The sequence below is a fragment of the Chenopodium album genome, chromosome 7 (genome assembly GCF_948465745.1).
Source record: "Chenopodium album chromosome 7, dcCheAlbu1.1, whole genome shotgun sequence".
Classification (NCBI taxonomy): domain Eukaryota; kingdom Viridiplantae; phylum Streptophyta; class Magnoliopsida; order Caryophyllales; family Amaranthaceae; genus Chenopodium; species Chenopodium album.
The window spans coordinates 19,862,655-19,883,725 of NC_137840.1; the positions used below are offsets into that span (position 1 = coordinate 19,862,655).

At 34.2% G+C, this 21,071-nt stretch overlaps 1 protein-coding gene and 1 long non-coding RNA gene across 5 annotated transcripts; one reads left to right on the top strand and one right to left on the bottom strand.

The window, feature by feature from the left end:
- Positions 1–3,711: 3,711 nt before the first annotated feature.
- On the bottom strand, positions 3,712–12,158 carry LOC145640968 (cytochrome c oxidase assembly protein COX11, mitochondrial-like). 4 transcript variants are annotated; one of them, XM_081692188.1, is made up of 7 exons: positions 11,881–12,158; positions 11,503–11,794; positions 10,749–10,801; positions 9,114–9,186; positions 8,908–9,012; positions 4,384–4,452; positions 3,712–4,284 (listed from the first exon to the last, which is right to left on the bottom strand). In XM_081692188.1, the coding sequence occupies exons 1-7, from the start codon at positions 11,958–11,960 to the stop codon at positions 4,183–4,185; spliced, it is 774 nt and encodes a 257-aa protein (XP_081548314.1). In that variant the 5' UTR covers positions 11,961–12,158; the 3' UTR covers positions 3,712–4,182. The 4 variants fall into 4 exon arrangements, with proteins under 4 accessions (XP_081548314.1, XP_081548315.1, XP_081548316.1 ...); XM_081692189.1 differs by having other exon boundaries at positions 4,372–4,452; positions 11,503–11,719; positions 11,881–12,157; XM_081692190.1 differs by having other exon boundaries at positions 4,372–4,452; positions 11,503–11,723; positions 11,881–12,157.
- Positions 12,159–17,807: 5,649 nt separating this feature from the next.
- LOC145640969 (uncharacterized) lies at positions 17,808–19,200 on the top strand. Its single transcript, XR_014115049.1, has 2 exons — positions 17,808–18,069; positions 18,902–19,200. It is a non-coding gene; the product is annotated as an uncharacterized LOC145640969 (long non-coding RNA).
- Positions 19,201–21,071: the final 1,871 nt, after the last annotated feature.

The following is a 21,071-nucleotide window of genomic DNA, read 5'->3' on the forward strand; positions in this document are numbered from 1 at the left end:
TTTTAATATTAATGTTGTTCTATAATTGTTATTGATCACCATATTACATGTTTAAAGGGAATATGTAATTGAAAATCATGCCTAATAAGATAATTTGGACAACCGGTTTAGGATCCTTTTAATCTTATTATTAATTGAAGTAATCACCAATATTTTAGAATTATGTGTGCATTAATCTTAAACCAATTTAGTTAAATACTAGTTTGGAGCAAATTGAATTATTGTTTGTATGCCTTTGAGATCACAGGAATGCTTTTCAATATAAGAATCGAGTAGAGGCCAATACGGGCGAATGTGACTCCATGACTCACTTCGTACCATCATCTCCGATCCTCCTTTCGTGGTTCCGAACCATATGGAGTTAATAATCTCATGGATTATGAATGGGGTGTAACCTTCACGGGTCAATCGTTATTGCCTATCGTTGTCCCTTATCGTGGTTGCCTTTTATGATCCGTGAACGGTTTACAAGTTCCTAAAAAACTTGTTGGCGGCTCCCTACTTTATTTGTCCCTTATCGTATTATGTCAATTCCCACTTCCTATGAGTGCCAAGCATATTCACACATGCTTTTTACGTAGGCGCACTTCGAACGACGCCTACAGTGACGTGACATTTTTCTAGGGTTTCTCTGTGGTGCCTTTTCACTTCTAGGGTTCCGTGCGTCACTCCTCACATTTTCTCTATAAATACGAGGCTGATTTCCTCAGTTTCGGAGCATCAACCACCATTCTCTTCTCTCTCTTTAGCCTAAACACTAGCCTCCATATTCTCTCAAAATACTTACCCTAAGCACTCCAAGGAGTCCATACTTGACCTGAAGTTCCACACTTAAATCAAGGTTTGAGGTTTAGCCCAAAATCAACTCTAGTTTAATTTAATTTAATTTCCATTATTATTTATTAATTCTCCTTGAAGTAAGTAACGCGTTTTATTTTATAGTTGCAAGCAAAACAAAATCAAAGTAAGGAATCAAGTTCTTTTTGTTTCTATTATATTTCTAACGATTTTTGTCATGTTTGTCATATAATAATCGTTGGATATTATTGTTAAACTGCTTCCAATGTTGATGTTCACTTTATGATATTTCATGATGATCACTATATTGCATGTTTAAAGGGAATATGTAATTGAAAATCACGACTAATAAGACAATTTGTACAACCGGTTTAGGTTCCTTTTTAATCTTGTTGTTTAATCAAGTGATCACAAACATTATAATTATGTGTTGCATTACCATTCAACCAATTTAGCATAATTATAGTTTGGAGCAAATTAAATCTTTGTTTGCATGCCTTTGAGATCACATGAATTATTTTTTGCTATAAGAATATAATAAAGTTGAGGCCAATACGGGCGAATGTGACTTCATGACTCACTTCATACCATCATCCTTTATCCTCCTTTCATGGTTCAGAACCATATGGAGTTAGTAATCTCATGGATTATGAATGGGGTGTAACCTTCACAGATTAATCGTTGTTGCCTATCGTTGTCCCCTATTCGTGGTTGCCTTTTAATGATTCGTGAACGATTTATAAACTTGTTGACGACTCCCTACTTTTTTTGTCTTTAATCGTATAATGTCAATTCCCACTTCCTATGAGTGTCAAACATATTCACAACATGCTTAACGTAGTTGCGCTTCAAACGACGCGTAGTTGCACTTCAAACGACGCCTATAGTATTTAATCATATATTGAAACAAATCGCATGACACTCTTTCAAGAGAATTGAACCAATTAAGTATTATAATTTTGCTCATATTCGGGTGAATGTTCCATTGTTCATATATATATGCATTATGTTAAATGTCAATGCAATAAACAAAAAGAGCAAATGTTATTTTGCTCACTTTCTTGTTAGTGAATGTTCATTTAATATTAGTATACATTATAGGAAAAATTGATAAAAATAATCCTAACTTTAGCTTGTTTGCTCAAAATAATCCCAACTATGGATTATTTTTAAATAATCCAAACTTTAGGGTTCGTTCGCTTTAAATAGTCCCAAGTGACTGGCAATCCGTTGAAGAGGTAAATTTTTTACTTTTTTTATTTGAGGGGCATGTATTAGTTGAAAAAAAAAAAAAAAAAAAAAAAAAAAAAAAAAAAAAAAAACCGACCAAACCATCATGACCACCCTCCCCAATCCCACCGGCAGCCCCCAACTCTCCGACAGCCTCCTCTCCCCACCCCCAATCTATCGGAATCCCGCTCTCACTAGCCACCAAAACCACCCCACTCCCTGGAATCCACTTTGAGGGTTGATACTATTTCTGCAATTTTAAGATGATTTGACAAATTTGTTATAAGTTTCAATTCTGCAATTTTTGCCGAAAATTATGGCAATCGGCGACGGCGTATCTTTAACCACTCCTTCACTTCTTTTCTCTCTCCTAGTAATTTTTCCAGTTTCGTCTTCAATTTCATCGTTTGTTTCGTTAATTTCAATTTTTATTATGCTGTAATTTTATTTGTTGATTCAATTTGGATATGGAGTAGTTATTGTATTAATATTACTAGTTTGAATTTTCTAGAAGAGGTAGTTTGCAGGTGAGGAGTGTGAATCATGGGTGGATTCCGGGAAGGTAGGGCAGTTTTGGTGGCGAGGTGGTGATGGCCTAGTGGGGGCAGGATTCCGGTGGGAAAAGGGTGGGAATAGGGGACTGTCGTAAAGTTGTAGGGCTGCCAATGGGACTGGATAGGGTGGCCGTGAGGGAGTGGCTGGTTTATATATATATATATTCTTTTTAAGAAAAAAAAAATTCAACTAATATAGTCGTGACACATGTTTCCTAACCTGTTATAACAGGTTGGATTAACGGTTGGCACTAATTAAAGCAAACAACCCCAAAAGTTCGGATTATTTAAAAATAATCTATAGTTAGGATTATTTTGAGCGAACGAGTCAAAGTTGGGATTATTTTAATCAATTTTTCCTAATATTATATTTAAAGTCAATAGGTACAATGCAAAATATGCAAATGACTAGTTGGGAAATCAGCCGAAAATGTTCATTTATGTTATATTAAAGGAAAAATTTTAAATTACCACCCACAAATGTAACTATTTTCAAACTAACTACCCGTTTAATTTTTTATTTTAAATTACCACCCCTTAAATTAAATAAATGCTCTGATTACCACTCGTTTCAAACACATATTTTGGCCCTTTTGACTACCACTCGATCTGTGGGCCCGACCAAACACATATTTTGGCCCTTTTGACTGATTTTTTCCCCGATTTTTTTCTTTAAAAACGCTCTTCTAATTTCAATTCACATTTTTCTCTTTGAAATTTGATAGAATTTGGTGAAGGAAATGTGAATCATAGTTTAGAGAACATTTTTAAAGAAAAAAATCGGAAAAAAAAAAATCATTCTAAAGGGTCAAAATAAGTGTTAGGTGGGGCCTACAAACGGAAACTTTATTGGATTTTTAAAATGGGTGATAACCTGAGCATTTATTGAATTTAAGGAGTGATGATTTAAAATAAAAAATTAAACGGATAGTTAATTCAAAAATGATTACATTTTTTGTTGGTAATTTAAAAATTCACCTATATTAAATGTTCATTTTCCAAAACATAGGACAAGTCAAAGTTGACTAGCCGGGAGACCAGCCAAAACTTTGCAGGTTTTTTGCCAAGTAGATGTTTTTTTTGCAAATGAATATCCTTCAAAATATGGATAAGTAATGACTACACAGAATATCCTTCAAAATCTTCTCTCAGTAGCAAATATGATGTGATACTACACAAAAATGTAATTGACTTTAATTTCTAATCTATCTGCTTATGAAGCGGGTATGGAGAGTAGGAAAAAACTTATTGTAGAAATGTAATCAATCAGCGTTTATAATGGCTAACAGATTTAAGCAGCCACACTAAGCCAGAGCAGAAAAGCCTTTAATTTCCAATCTACCTGCTTATGAAGAGGGTATGGATGAGAGTAGGAAAAAGCTTATTATAGAAATGTAATCAACCAGCCATTATAATGGCCAACAGATTTAAGCTGCCATACTTAGCCAAGAGCAGAAAAGTCGTAATTATCCGCAACTTTGCAATCACCTGATAACCTGATAATGGCTAGCTAACTGGTTTTAGGAGCCGTAGTTAGCACGGGGCAGGAAAAGTAGTGCTGATCTGCAACTTTGCAATCAAGCAGGATCTCATTTATATTTTATTCCTCAGAGACCTTGAAAAATGTATACGATAAAATAATATTGTTGATGCCATCCATTCTAGGATCAGTCTCGAATTCAGGATCAATATAGAAGAAGACCTGTAAGTTTTGATTGGCAATTCTTATTAAAAATAATAATAAAAAATTATTAATTACAAAAATAAATCATGAACTGTTACAACTTACAGGCATATCAACCTGCTCTCCAGGAAGAAGTCGCTGCTCCTCAAAGCAAAAGCATTGTATTTTGTTGAAGTAAACCGCCGCCTATAAAGCAGATCCATATATTTCATGAAGGCAAACTAAATAAAAAATAAATAAATAAATAATTGATTGCAAAAGAACGAAGGAAATTGTCGTGTATATTTCAATAAAAGCCTATGATTGAATGATAAAGGTCTTTCAAAAGTGCAAGAATTTAGTTTACGGAGGATTAGTTTTTAGAATATGGAGCATTAAACATGCATTTGGTTGCTTTTGAATTTTATTATAGATATCAAATTATCAAGTTCCATTCAGTATCCAACTTCATGTATATAGATACCTACAAAATTTTCACTCTCTACGTTTTTCTTTTTTCTGTCATGCCAAAAAAGAAACCGAAGAAGTTGGTAACTAGGGGGAAGGAAGCCAGAATAAGAATGATCTTGGAGAGGAGATTGATGAGAGGAATCGATTGACAGCTCAATCGAAGGAAAAATCGAAGACTGATTTTGTGGGTATTCCACCCCCAAATTTTGATGAGGTTGAAAACTCGGAGGATTTGATTCTCAGCCCAGTTCATGGGTCAAGAACTAAGTCTAAGCTGTCTAAATGGTTGGATGTGATGAAATCGAGAGAAGATGTAATGGAGGTAGCTGAAACAGAGGTTATGCAAAACAGAGTATCGATTGCTCAAGAGCGCCATGCTAGGCCAATAAGTTCTGATGTTAAACCTTTGTTGCAATTGTCTTTTGATGATGTTTCTGATGAACTTGCGTATTGGAATTTGGGTATTGTTGCTTATGTGTTTGGGGCTAATCCTTATGTGAATGCCTTTATGGGTTTTTGTAAGAGAATGTGAGGAGTGAAGAATATTGATTAGGTGATTCCCTTGAAAAAAGGGGTATTTCTGATTAGATTCTCGAATTCTCAATCCAAACAGAAAGCTCCTAGAGCTGCTCATGTAATGTTTGATAATCATCCGATTTTCATGAAGCAATGGGATGATGGAACGGAATCGAATTTTGAGGAAATTACTAAGGTTTCTGCATGGGTTCAAATTCCTGGATTACCTCTGAAATATTGGGGGAAATCTTGTTTAGGAAAGTTTGTTAGCTTAGTTGGTATCCAAATTAGGCCTGATAATGCTACTCAAATGACGGAGAAAGTGAACAATGCCAGATTTCTTGTGGAAATGGTTGTAATGGCGATTTTTCTAATGGATTGAATTTATGTGTGAGACTGATAGTATTATTTAGATGAAAGCGGTTTTTGAATGGAAGCCTTTCAGATGTGAGGTGTGTAAACAGATGGGTCATACAAAAGACAGGTGCAGGATGGTTAAGAAAGTTAGGAGACCTAAAGAGCCACCTGTCAGAGAGGAGCAGCAAGTGGTTAAAACTACTGAGCTGAATATCCAAGATAAGGTGGGAGGAGAGCAGGAATCTGAGAAGCAAGATGGGTGGATCAGAGCTACCCCTAAGCATACAAGTAATGCAGGACAGATGTCTGGGACTAAGCAGGATGCTACAGTGCAAGTCTGTAATTCTTTTGAGAGATTACAGTGTGAAGATCCTCTAGTGTTTGGAGATGTGCTAGTTGGGTTGCTTCCTGGTTGGGGGGGGGGGGGGGGGGGGGGGGTGGGGGGGGGAATCCATTAATCATAGATAGATTCTTATCTTGAATGTGAGAGGCCTTAATAGCCTCTCTTAGCAGAAGTAGGTAGAAGATTTGTTTGGTATTTTGGAGACTAAAATGAAACCTAGAAATTTTCCAAGACTTTATGCTGGGATGTTGCAAGGTTGGTGTGTTTCTAACTTTTCTTTGATATAAAAGGTGAAAGAATTTAAAGGGCCTTGCTTCCTCCTGGTGCTATGGGCTACTACTCAATTGTTTCATCTAAAGGCTACTAATATGGCCTTAAAGATGGATTTCTTTTGCTCTAATGTTTATGGTATGAATGATTGTAAAGAGAGAGAAGCTTTATGGTCAGATATTTGTAGTATTGGGGCAGCTATGAAGGGGCCTTGGATGATTCTTGGAGATTTTAACTGCCCTCTCAACTATGAAGATAGAATTGGGAGACCCACAGCCTATGCTGAGCTTGAGCAATTTAGGGAATGTGTTTAGCAGAGTGAGATTTATGATATGAAAAAGGTGGGATGCTCTTTTACCCGGAATAATAACCAGGATGAAGGAGAAAGGGTGGTGAGTAGGATTGATATAACTTTGGTGAATGAGTGTTGGGTTACCTGAGTTCTATGTAGCATATCTTGGGTCAAGTTGGGATGTAGAGGAATTTTAAGTTTCATCCTAGATGTAAGAGTGTGAGGCTGAATCATCTCATCTACGCTGATGACCTGATCATTTTTAGCAAAGGTGACAAGGATTCTATTGGCCTTATCCTTAGAAGTTTGGCTACTTTAGCAGTTGCTTCTGGTTTGGTTGCTAATGAAGGAAAGTAAAATATATACTGCTACAATGTGGACAAGGAAATCAAGGATGATATTATTAGAAGTTCTGGTTTTGAGGAGGGCTCGCTTCCTTTCAGGTATGTATTAATGAGAGTGCAAAGAAGCTGGCAGAAGATGATTGTCAAATCCTTATTGACAAGATTGGACTGCAGTATCTCTTATGCTGAAGAGCTCAGTTAGTGAACTCAGTTTTGATCTCTATGCACATTTATTGGGCTAGTATCTTTTTGTTTCCCAAAAGTGTCCTCAGTATGTATTGATGAGACTGTTATATGCAAAAATTATCTCTGGAGTGGTAAAGCATTCTTTAATAAGTGTCCTCACGTTTCCTGGGATATTGTATGTAAAAGTAAGAAGCAAGGTGGCTTAGGTGTTCATAACTGTAAGATTTGGAACATTGCAGCTCTTGGGAAGCATATATGGAATATTGCTCAGATTCGGGCCAAGCCGAGTTTTAGTCTGTTCGAGCTAAGCTTGATAAGAACTATTCGTGTTCGAACTATCTCGAGCTTGAACGAGCTTTGAAAAATCTTGTTCGACCTGGGCTCGTTAAGAATTTGGCTTGTCTGAGCTTTCTTCATGAATGTAATCGTTTGCATTTCGAGTTTAAGTTCAAGCTTGAACGGGTCTAAATCGGGCTTGATTAAATAAACAAGCCTTAATTTATCATCAAAAAATGGTTTCTTTTAATTTTTAACACATCCATTTAATTTTATATAAGATTTTTATATTCTTTCTATATAAAAAAAAAGGCAATGACGGAGTTTTCATGCTTTTACATGATGAAATAATTAATACTTTTTACAAATATGTATGAATAAAAGATATATAAATTTTTTGAATTTTAATTGGGCGTGAAAAAACTTATAAATTGACTTAAACGAGTTGTTCATGAACATTACCGAGTCAAACATGATGTTGTTCTAGCTTTGTTCACCTATTTGACGAGCTTGAGATTTTTGTTCAAGCTTGATTGTTAGCTTAACAAACGAGTTTTGACCAAGTTTTGTCCGAGCTTGTTCGCGAGTAGTTCACAAACATATCAACTCATTGACAACCCTAATGGTTAAGTATTTAAAAGAGAAAAGCTGGAAGAGGTTTCAATGCCTAACAATGTTAGGTGGAACTGGAAACAGATATGGTGGGTTAAAGATAAGCTCAAGTGTGGCTATGCAAGGAATATATGGAAAGAGAATGTAAAGGGTTACACTAATGCTATTGTCTATAAGTGGCTTACTAAGCAATATGATGAGGTTCCTTGGTGCAGTTGGGTCTGGAATAGGTTTAGTATCCCAAAGCACAAGTTCATTTGCTGAATGATTCTTAAATAAAGACAGAGTGAAAGAGTTTCTCTTTAGGATTGGTGTGAGTGTTGATGCTAAGTGCCCTCTCTGCAATCATGGTGATGAAACAGTTGAGCATTTGCACTTTGGTTGTGATTATTCCATGAAGCAATATTCTTGCTCAAAGCCTTCAAGTTCAGCTGGTTCCTAGTATGCATGAAGACTGTAATCACAAGTTGAGTCAGATTTCTGGAAGGTTTAGAAGCTGTTTGGGAGAAGTTTCTTAGAGGACCTGAGAGTATTATCAAGGAGCTGCTGTTTGATATCAAGCATAGAATTGATTTTGTCATGCCTGCTAAAAGCAGTAGGATAAATTTAGAATGGTTTAAGAAAATGATGTTTAGATAGTTTTTGTTTGGTTTAATAGCTGCTCATTTTGGCAGCTTGTTTGGTGTATGGTGATGTTGGTTTATTCTTAATATTTTTAATATTTTCAAAAAAAAAAAAAAAAAAAAAAAAAAAAAAAAAAAAAAAAATTCAATTCAGCGAATACATTATTGGGTTTTTTTTTTTTCCTAACAAAAATAGTTGGGAATTGAGACTTTGAAAGTTAGGGACCTAAAATATGTTGATGCCAAAAATCTACAATACTTCTTATAATTGGTGGAGAATAATGTAAAAATGGTGAGATTTTCATAGCCAAGTTTTAATGGTAAAAACGTCATTCCAGTCGAAGAAAAGATAACATTATCAGAAGCTCTTACCTTCATGGGCGTAACATTATACGTAGATACACCAACAATAGGAGTTGAACTTTTATTTTCAGCAGTATAAAATGCCAAAGCACTTTCTCCTGGTTTAACCCTCACCTGCAATGAAAGTACAATTTAGTGAAAAGTTTACATGTTGCTGAAGTATATCACAACCACAATTTTAGCCTTTCAGGTATAGGCTAAAAATAAATTGATACCTCTCTTTGGGTAGGAGTAAATTTCCACTGCATCCCATCAGCAACATCAGCATTGAATTGAACTACAATTTCTCTGTAACAAAAGAATTAATGGCTTTCAAGCAACTAACATGAAAACAAGTAAAGAATTCTGGAAGGGAGGGAAGGGAGAGGGGGATTTTGAGCCCAAAATTTTTCCAACATATCTCACAATTTAGAGATGGAATGTTCATATATTCCAAAGTGTTTGTTAAAGAGAAAAATTTCCAACTTGTTTTGTTTAAAAAAAAAATTCCAACTTGCTAGCCACTAAGCTTTAAGTAAGATATAAACTAAACTTAAAATATCTTCAAGGGAACCATACTCATTATCTCACACCAAAAGTAATCCAAGGAGAATAAGAAAACAAAATAAAGAAACTGAGATCTTCAATGAAAGAATTCTTCAAGTTCAAGGCTTGATATTTTCCTAATTCAACATAGTCCAGTACTCCAGTTACATCATTTTTCACTGATTTTACAGAAGCGAGATTAGATTGACTTATACCCTCATTAACTCTATATAACCTGATTTTGCCTAACAAAAAAAATGTTTAATTTTCAAAAAAAGAGCTTTAACAATACAGCATACGGCATAAAAAATCATTTAGCCTAATGTCTCCACATGAAGCATGTCAGATACTCAGACGACCAAACAGTAATTTGACCCACCTTGGACAAACCTTTTAAATTATAATGAACCATTTTAGGCTACGCCCAGTCCTTAATTCCTTTAGTGTTCAAATTCAGCCTCTAATTACGAACCCAGCTAAGAAAAGATGTGTACCATAGAGAAACTTTTTATCGATGCAATTGTAGCTTAAAATCCAACAAACAAAAAGCTAAAGTTGTTACATTATTTAAATTTCAAATCTAAAAGGGTGAAGGGAATTTTCCTTCTTTAGTTTCGACCTCAAATATCTTCACAGATTTTTGATCAAATATTTTAACATGTAAGAATATCTTCGATTATTTTGGTAATGTTTAACCAAAGATGACAATTCAATAGATTACACGTAGATAGCTGAAATCATAAACCAATTTAATGGAGAAAGTGCAATCAAACAATTTATAATATCCCTTTTCATTTCCTTCCTAACAACACAAATTATCTCAGCATGCTTGACTTTCAATCAAAGGTTCAACACGCTAGCACCAATAACACTCACCTTTTTTAGGATTTTGCTTACCATCATGGCCATGAGGCCATACTATTTGCAAAAACCTTTGGTAAAATCAGGGTAGGCACTCTTGGAAGAAAAATGTTTTAGGATTTAGGCCACCTACTATGAAGATACTGGTTGGATTGTGGGACCATAACCCAACCCAACCATTCCCCATGCCTTGGGGTAGAAGAGCCCTTCTCTCTATTTCTGCAGATAGCCTCTCAAGGGCTCAAGGCACTACGAAGCTATTTCTTATCAATAACAAATTCAATTTCTTGGTGGAAAATTAACAAGATTATTATTGCTTTAACAGAAATCAGGGTTACAAAACATTCATATTCAAGGCATACAATTGACATGAACATTCATATTACAAAATTCACCATTTCATATAACATTTAAATATGGTGCAGAGAAGAAACAACGTATGTGCAGAATTTGAGAAACCTGACCTTTTGGTGACAGTACCATCTTCTGTATGCCGGGCAATCTTTTCCTCTACTGTCTACAGAAAGGACACACAATTAGTTATACTCATCATTCCAAAAGTCATGGAGATACTCAGGTAGCAAAGGCAACTAATTTCCATATACAATTACCAGGAATGATTTCAGCCGTTCTTTTCAATTATAATGGCACTCCCTCCCCCTCCCTCCCACCCCTCACTGTTCATAATTAGCACATATTAACTTTTTAAGAGCTAATCTGCTAAAATCATCAGCTTACAGTAAAACCAGAATTATAATCATAATCTTCTAGTAGTATTAACTGATAATGTGATAGCTTTGGGCATTTTAATATAAGAATTCATGCAAACATAAACAATCATAATGCTCTAACATGTTATTACCAGTTGGACTGTTGGACATAATCTTTGTTACCCTCTTTTAGGCCTTACAAGATTCATAGGCAATGATGATTTATACACTATTTTTAAATACTGATCACTTAACCACTTAGCATAATGAACAAATAAACTCGTCTTTGTTTATCTTCCCATTTCTAATTCAATGAGCAAATCCTATACTAGTTTTTCTTTTCCAAACAATATCCAAGAGGCAAGAGAACAAGCATTCATTTCCAATAATGTACCTACAATATATCATTTTCTCGGGAAAATGCATTTTTTTTTCGAACACTCCAAAATAATATACAGGACTATTAATCCCCGAAACAGACATCAACACAAAATCAAACAAGTCTCACCTCACGGCGTTGAACGGTACCACCATAACCAGTAGCTTGGCAAAATCTCCTATACAAGGGGACAGCAGCATATGAACATCCGACCATTCCAAACACCAATGCAGTCAAATAATACAACATCTTTCGCGATTTTTTCTCTTGAACAACATTATTGGATGCAAAATAACGCCTCGGCTCAAATGCAATAAGACGATATCGTTGAGCAATCTGATGATTTCTATCTGACCATGAACTATATGTAAGTTTTTGCCTAATTTCATAACTACTTGGTCCAATTGATTGAAATAATTTCCTATACCAAAATCAATAAAATTGAATTAAAATGAATCTAACTTGCAGAAATTCAAATATAAAGTTTGAAATTAGCAAAATACTTACTGGAATTGAGAAGTAGTGGACTGCGTATTATGTTTGAGTACATGAGGTAAAATTCTTCTAGATAGCAGGCGAATTGACATGGTTGAGGATTTATGGAAAGTTCTCCCTTTTCTCTCTCCTCAAAACTTTGATTATTACTTCAATTGAACTCAATCATTCAAAAATGGTTGAGAATATCTAAGGCGTTATTGCTGACGATGATGCTTTCACCGCCATTAATCCATTACAAGCTCTCTACGTTAAGTTCAAGGATAGGAGGGAGTATATTTTAGATTTTTAGGCTAAATATCTTGAGCTTTTTGAATTGAACAAGACTTTTTTTTTAACTTTGTTTTCTTCACTAGGTTTATTGAAGTACTCCTTCCGTTTTAAAATACATGCTCCACTTTTCTTTTTCGGCCGTTTTTAAATACTTGCTTTATTTTCTTATTTGGAAAATTTTTACAATATTTAACTAATTTCTTTCACCTAGTGGACCCATCACATATTTTCTCTCTTCCAATCCTCTCCACTACTTTTGCTTTTTATAATTATTTATTCTTCCACTTACCCCACTACCTCCATCTATTATTATTTTCTCCAATTTCTCCTAAAACTCCACGAATAGAGAAATGGAGCAAGTATTTAAAAACGGAGAGTGTATATACTACATTTTTTTTTTATACGTAGTATATGGATTTTAGATATTCTAGCTTAATTTGGTTTGGTAAAAAAAAATTATTTTAAATAGCGTTTTTGCCCGTTTAATGTATGGATTATTACTTAGATTATTTTTCTTGAATTGTATCGGTGTGATTTTGAAATTTAGCTAGATAAATACATACTCCCTCCGTCCCCCGAAAGATCGATCTTTTTGGGATAATTTTCGTGGGAATTAAGAAAGTTAAATAAAAAGAAATAAACTATATTGGAAAGATGATTTTACATGGGGTTTCTAAAAAAGTTGAAAGAGAAAGTAATAAAAATACATGAAAAAACAAAATTTTATATAGGGAAGCTAATTTTGCACAAATATTGTTGTAAATTGGTGGGTATTTTAATGCAAATGAGTCGATCATTTTGGGACTAAAATTTGGCCAAAAGAAATGGTCGAAATTTTAGGGACAGTGGGATTACATGGTTATTTTGGGGTATGAAATGACATGTTGATTTACGGGGCGTTTGGTAGGAGAGATGGGATTAAGTGGGATAAGGATATGGTATAAGAAGGTGGGATTAATAGATGAGCCAATGATAAAAATAGTGTATTTCATTGTTTGGTTTGAGTTGAAATTAGATTAGAATCCTTGCCCTTTTAAGTCCCAGAACATTGGTTACTGTTTGAGATCTACAGTGTAGATCCGATTTGCCCCTGTTTTTTTTTTTCCTTTTTGCCTTTTCCTTGTTAATTGACTTCAGTCTTCAACCCTGAATCCCTCATTCTTGCTTTTTCCCCTTTTCGTGCTCTACCATTCATTTCTTCCATTTGCTTTCTCTGTCCTTTGAACCGGTCTTTCAGTCTTTCTCACTCTCACTCCATCTCTCCTTTCTCACTTCATTTTCTCTCTCTTCACTCTCCACTCGCCTTTCCTCCCTCCATTTTTTGCACTCCCTCTTAGATTCTCTCTCTTCAATCGCCATTAATGTAAAGCTCGAGCAACAACAACAACAACCACGTCGAAGATGAAGCATATACTTCGGAAGCTACACATCGGTAACGACCATCACAATCGCCATCACTCGGCGGCTCGTCGGATACCTAATCACCGGAGTCAGAAATCAAAGACTTCGACGGCAACGACTCCGCCGTCGTCTTTGTCAACGTCGTCATCACGCCGTCGGTATCTTCGAGTCGAGTGACCTGACAGTAAGGGAATCGACGCCGCGACGGGTAGTGGAAATGTCAATAGAATAAATCCTGTTGATTGACATTTTTTATCCTCCATTGAAGCAGCTTGCGAGGTATGTGGTTAATTATGTTGATTTTAATTTTTGATGTTGATGCACATAATTAACACCTTGGCTGGGTTGATTTTAATTTTTTAGAATTTGGGGTTTTGTAAAAAAAAAAAGGAAAAATTACTTCTAATACACCAACCTTTGTCCGGTTCTCCCAAAATACACCAACCTTTTTATTATTCTAGAATAAACCAACCTTTATACCCCTTCTTCCCAAAATGAACCTAGCAGGTCACCCATCTGGTACAACCGGTTACATGTGCTACGTGGCACTTCATGATTGGTTCTTTGCTTTATTTTTTTTTAATTTACCTTTTTTAAAAAACCAAGCATCACCTTCTTTCTCTCACCTGACCACCATAGTCACCACTCAGACCCACCAGCCACCACCATCCTTCTTTTTCTCTTCTTCCCCTTCCATGGCCTTCCTCCATTACCAGGCCACTTCACCTCCCCTTTAACTTACCCACCACCACCAACACCTTCAGCCACCACGAACCTCCAACCACCACCAAACACACCTCCAGCCACCACATCTATCTAGCCACCACCTCCATAACAACTAACTAACTAAGCACAAACCTCACAACCCATGCTGTTTAAAACCACCCCTTCCACCACCTAGGCATGCGTGAGCCACCCCATCCTCACCACCACAAACCTTAAAACCCCACATAACCACCGCCCTTTGCTTCAACCTTGTAGCCGCTGCTGTCCATATCTCCTCTCTACCCTCAATTTTTTTTTAAAAAAAAAAAATAATTAGATATAATGATGATTTCGAAGTGGTCGTTTTTTTTAAAAAAAAAAAATTCTGAAATGGGGGCTGCTTTCATGTGGGGGAGGGCTTGTGTAGGGAGGGCGGGCGGGCAAGGAGGCTGGTTCAGTTGGGTTAGGGGCGGTCTGATGAAGGTGGTGGTGGGATGAGCGGTGACTTCAAAAGAAATAAGGGGAAGATAAAATGGAGGTGGAGCTTGGGGTGGTGGTAATGGCTGGAGATGATGGCAAACAGTGGGAGGAAGGAGAGAGAAAGGGATGACCGGTTGTTTAGGTAACCAGTCATTTGGGTTCATTTTGGGAAGAAGGGGTATAAAGGTTGGTTTATTCTAGAATAATCAAAAGGTTGGTGTATTTTGGGAGAATCGGGCAAAGGTTGGTGTATTAAAAGTAATTTTTCCAAAAAAAAAATTGATCTTGCTTGTTTATTATACGGAGTACTATATATATATATATATATATATATATATATATATATTTCCGCTGGAAACAAGTCTTATGCTGAAAACAAGGCTTATGCTGAAAACAATAAATCTCAACCATTCATTAATAACACAAAAGATTAGATGGTGTAAAAGCCTTAAGATCTTTCCAACCTTACATATAATTAATTCAACCTTTTTAAAGGTCACTACGTACTAAAATATGGTAACTTTATCTAAATTGATGACATTTACATATGGTCACTATATATAAAAATAACGTAATTATATCAATTGTGACGATATTTACACAAAACTCATTATATACAAAAATAAGGTAAATATATCAATTTTGACTACATTTACATAAAGGTCACTATGTAAAGAAATAAGGTAATTGTATCGACTTTGAGTTTTTGACACCATTTACATAAAGGTCGCTATATATACAAAATTAATGGTCACTATGTATATAAATAAGGTAGCTACTTCCTTCGTTAACTATTATTTGTAACAAAGGGGGTGTTTGCGGACTCCTAGGCAAAATTGTTTGTGAGAGTAAAATGGAGAGAGAAAAAGTTGGGTGCTTGTGATGAGGAGAGAGATACAGATAAATGATTAATTAAAAAGAAAAAAAAAACATTTGTTGCACATAATAGTTAGCATCCACTTATAGTATATGTTGCAAATAACCGTTAACGGAGGTAGTATATCAATTTTGACAACATTTACATAAAGATTGATACATTATACAAAAATAAGGTGACTGAAACAAATTTCAAAGCATTTCCATGATGCTAAGGTCATTATATACAAAAATAAGGTAACTATATATAAACTTTGGGTAATTATATCAAATTGACACCATTTACCCAGAGGTCACTATATAAAAAAAAAATAAGTTAACTATATCAAGTTATCACAATTTTGACGACATTTACACAAAGGTCACTATATATAGAAACAAGGTTACAATATCATTTTGATGAAGTTTACACATAAGTCACTATATTTAAAAATAAGGTAACTATATCAATTTTTACGATGTTTAAGGTATCTACTTGTATATTAATGGTGTCTATATGCAAATTGAGGAAACCATATAAAAAAAAGTTTATTTGATTAATTTGACTACGTATTATAAATATCCCTACATGTAAACCTATGTAGGACTCGAACCCACATCATGTGTGCTATATGAGTACACATTGCTCGACCAATTGAGCTAATAGGCTTCCGACAGGCGAGAACAATAAATCTTATAACCAATTAAGTTTGGAGTTTCGGTTTTTTGTCAAATGTTCTTTTGCATCACAAGGTTGTTGCCCCCCTCCTTCGCTACTGCCCCTAAGCAGCCTGAACCTTCATCCTACCATCAACTAACCTACAAAACACCAACAAGCAACAATACCAACCTTGTAACTCCCCTGCTGCAACCTGCAAGTATCCACGCCACTCACCTACTTCAGCACAACCCACGCAGGTGACGGAACCCTACAACAACACACAATAGCTATGCATTCCCACAACAAAAAGTAAGAAAATCATTCAAAATTATTACGAATATACAATGACCAAGCCACAACCATTTTTAAGCAAAGCCATGGAAATTTATGAGTAGGACGAAGCTTTTAATGGGGCTCCTGCCATCAATGCTATACATATACTTATAGTGTATACTAAATCGATTCTTCTTTCATCAATTGGTACTAATACTAGAAAATTATAATACATGATTAAGAAAATAAAAATAAGTAGACCTTGCTTTTCTAATTTACTCAAACCTAATTTACTAATATCACAAACACAAAAATCATCTTACAAAAGGTGAAGAACAACAATTAAGGCAGAGTTTCGAGTAAAAATTATACACTTAAGAACCTAATTAACTAAAATCAAGCAGAATTAAGAAAAATATTGTCAAAACTACTCCATTGAAAATGAAACTGACCATTGTCTGAGTATGGTGTTGCTAGCTTTTATATGATCAGTCATGACATGCTTTCCTAGGCAACTGCCTTTACATTGGGCATTAAACTTACAGTTCTTATATGAATAAAGGTGCTTCAACTTCTTACAAAAGTATAAGAAAATAGCTCCATTAGGAATTAGGATAGCATTATTGGAGAATGACGAGCAAAAATTACAAAATTAAACAAAAATTAGAAGCAAAGTACTCAAACAATTACACAAATCAGAAACGAAAAACTCAAGAAATTACTCCAAAAACAACGATATGAAGGAATGATGAAAACGCAAAATAATTACTCAAAAAACAATCAAAAATAAAAAATTACAAAAATCAGAAACGAAAAAACTCATAATATTACACAAATCAAAAACGAAAAACTCACAAAAAAAAAATAATAACACTGATTCAAATCTAAAATTAAGAAAATTCACTCAAATAACGCGAAAATGATCAAATAAAGCAAAATTATAAACGAATTCCTTACATGATAGATCGTAGACGATAATCAGAACCAATTTGATGAAAAATCGAATCAACAACCATGCTTTGAAGAAGTAGTATGAAGTTTGAGGGAAAATGTAGAATTAGGAGAGAGTGTTATGCATAAAAATGGAGGAGAGAGAAACTAAAAGGCTTTTGTCTCTAATCGTGGGAAAAAACCCTTACCGTAGGATAGGATGAGTGTGAATCTATGGTCAAGATCGTGGGTTTTCAGTTTTCAACATAATGCTTGTTTTCACATGATCCATTCCATATATATATATATATATATATATATATATATATATATATATAGGAAGTGGATCATGTGAAAACAACTCTTATACTGAAAACTGAAAACAATTTATCCTAGCCGTAGATTATAATTTAGCGGATGACATTCCATCTAAAGTTTAAACGCATTTTCATACATTTTACCCCCTTACAGTTGACAGTAGTATTACCTCTCCTCTCGACCTTCCGTTTTTTCTTTTTTCTCATCTCTTTCCTCAACAATTTGGGAATTCTTTCTTCTCAACATTGTTGATTTCTTCTTCGATTCATCAAATTTTCTTCTACAATTTGCATTCAAGCTAGCAGGTAAATTTTAAATTTATCAATTTATGGTTATTTTAACAAAAATTGAGTATTATTATTATCTTGAAATTTGCCGAAAATTATTTTGTATCTTAGAATTTGTACGAATCTGATGATTTTGTTGAAGAATGGTGATGATATTGCTAATACAAGCTTTTAAAATATGTTTTTTGGAGCAAATTTTTCTCTTGCTTTCGTAAACTGCACTTAGTTATTGTTACTTTGATTTTCTCTCACTTAGGGTTTTGATTTTTAGTTTGATTTAACATCTTTGATATAATAACTTGGATAATTGCTGGTTATTATTAAAATTCTAATCGATTTAAGATAATATTTATCAGGTTTCAGTTGTTAATCGATTATATTACTCGATTTTATTCTGATTCCGAATTCAAGTGCGAGGTGTTAATTTGTTTTTCTCTTTCATATGATTCTGTTTTTAGCTTGTTTTGCATCTTTGTGTTTAGCTTTACTTTTTTTTATCAGATTTTTCATATCTCTTGATTACTTGAATTTTATTACGACTTTGTATTTTGTTTGAGTACACTATCTAAATTAAGTGGAAAATGATGCATTATAGACTCCAATCACTCCATGCATAGCACTCTGAATCTAATTTTACAAGGCCTTGATTAGTCGTTTGCCACCAATTAAGCTCATGATTGCCATATTGTCATAGTTGTTTTGCTTACTTTTTTTTATTTTTATTTTTTTTTATGACTATATGATATATGAAAGATGATTTTGACAGGTATTAACTTTTTCTGGGAATTAAATTCGAGAAACGAAAGTGAACAAGTTATAATACTTGGCTTTATTGTTGCTGTTTGCTTAGGTGACTGCTCGTGGTGTGGTTCCGGAGTTGATGCTGCTTAAATCGTTGTTTGCTGAGCGGTGCAGCGGCCGAGATTTGGTGCGGTGGCGAGCTGCTAGTTGCAGGGTGATCCACGGTAGCTGACTAGCTGGTAGTGCGGAGGTGGAGCTACTTGAGTGATAGGCTTACATATAGTAACTCTTTTGTGGCATGGGGTGATATCTTGTTTTTATACTAGTACGGAGTACTATATAGTGACCTTTATTTGTATATACTTGTGCATATTAAGGATATGGATACCTTGTTTTTATATTTAGTGACCTTAATTTGCATATAGTTACCTTATTTTTAGATATAGTGACCTCTGTGCAAGTTTCATCAAAGTTGATATTGCAGCCTTGTTTCTATATATATATTAGTGACCTTTATATAAACGTCGTCAAAATTGTTATAATTTGATATAGTTAGCTTATTTTTGTATATAGTGACCTCTGGATAAGGTGTTAAATTGATATAATTCCCCGAAGTTTATATATAGTTACCTTATTTTTGTATATAATAACATTAGCAACATAGAAATGTTGTAAAATTGATGTAGTTATCTTATTTTTATGTATAGTGACCTTTAGTTTTGTATATAGTGACCTTTATGTAAATGGTATCAAAGATTCAAAGTTGTTATAGTTACCTTATTTATGTTCATAGTGACCTGTATGTAAATTTTGTCAAAATTGATATAATTATCTTATTTTTGTATATAATGACCTTTGTGTAAATATCGTCACAATTGATATAGTTACGTTATTTTTATATATAGTGACTCTATATAAATGTCGTCAATTTAGATAAAGTTACCTCATTTTAGTATGCAGTGACCTTTAAAATGGTTGAATTGATTATATGTAAGGTTAGAAAGATCTTAGAGCTTATACACCATCCGACCTTTTGTGCTATTAATAAATGGTTGAGATTCCTTGTTTTCAGCATAAGGCTTGTTTTCAGCGGAACCACCCCGTGTATATATATATATATATATATATATATAATTGATTAAGTTATTGTAATGATTAATGAAGTTTACCCTGTATAATTGAAGTGATTTTTATTTTGGAAAATTTGTCAGAAACAACCTTTTAAAGTGTCTTTTTTATTTAAAACAATCTTTTAAAATATTTTTTGCAACTTCAGACCACATTAAAATTTTTTTTTACAAAAGACAACCCAATGCAAGTTTCCGGCGTTGACTAAATCTTTTACACCCAATTTTCCTCCAATTAAGTCCAATAAAAACCCCTGCTTCTCTCTCCTTCCTCTTTGTCGTTCAATTGGAAAAAAAATTGCAGAACAAATTCCTCTAAAGCTGTTTGAATATGGGATTTCAAGGTGTCAACCAAGGATAAAATATGCTTATTCTACCATTAAACCTGATACAAACAACACATGCATGCAACAAAATAAATTAAGGTTCAGCATTCCCCAAAAAATCGCAAAATTAGAAAAAATGAAAAAAATTGAACTGACATTCACATTTTGTTCGATTACAGTAAACAATCACCAAAACCATACTTCAAGGCACAATTAAGCATTATTGGGTACATTTATTTAAATAATCAACATGAATTTATCCTAATTTTTAAATGTCAAAGCTTGATTAAATAATCGAACTAAACCCTACAAATTGAAAATTGGTCCCCCTCAAGCAAGATAATTGGGTGTAAAGCAAGTTACCTGGGATTTTACATAACTTGATAATTGACCCTCAATTTGCTAGAAGATGACAGAGCTTTCTTCTTCCCTTTATATCTGACCATGGCAGCAAATGGCAATTAAAAAAAAATAAAAGAAAAAGAAAAAAAAGAAAAGAGGATAAGCGATAATTGAAAAAGTTTAAAACTTTAAACAAAAAATGAATGCTTACTCTACTTGGAACCTCTTAATTAATGGAAGTTGAGAAGAATTGCAAAGACTATTAGTGAGGTTTTGTCTCCAAAATTGAAGGAGAGAGAAGCAGGGTTTTTTATTGGAGTTTTTTTTTTTTTTGGAGTTAATTGGAGGAAAATTGGGCGTATGAAGTAATATATGAGGCACGTGTCTTGCACATGCGTAGTCAACATCGGAAAATATTTAGTCAACGCCGGAAACTTGCATTGGGTTGCCTTTTGTAAAAATTTTTTTTAATGTGGTTTGAAGT

Excerpts from the sequence above, each read along its gene's own strand:
- LOC145640968 (XM_081692187.1), bottom strand. The coding sequence starts at position 11,960 with ATGTCAATTCGCCTGCTATCTAGAAGAATTTTACCTCATGTACTCAAA. Across the intron at positions 10,802-11,502 it reads GTACCGTTCAACGCCGTGAG|ACAGTAGAGGAAAAGATTGC; the intron begins GTGAGACTTGTT and ends TCCTTTCTGTAG. Across the intron at positions 9,013-9,113 it reads TTACTCCTACCCAAAGAGAG|GTGAGGGTTAAACCAGGAGA; the intron begins GTATCAATTTAT and ends CTTTCATTGCAG.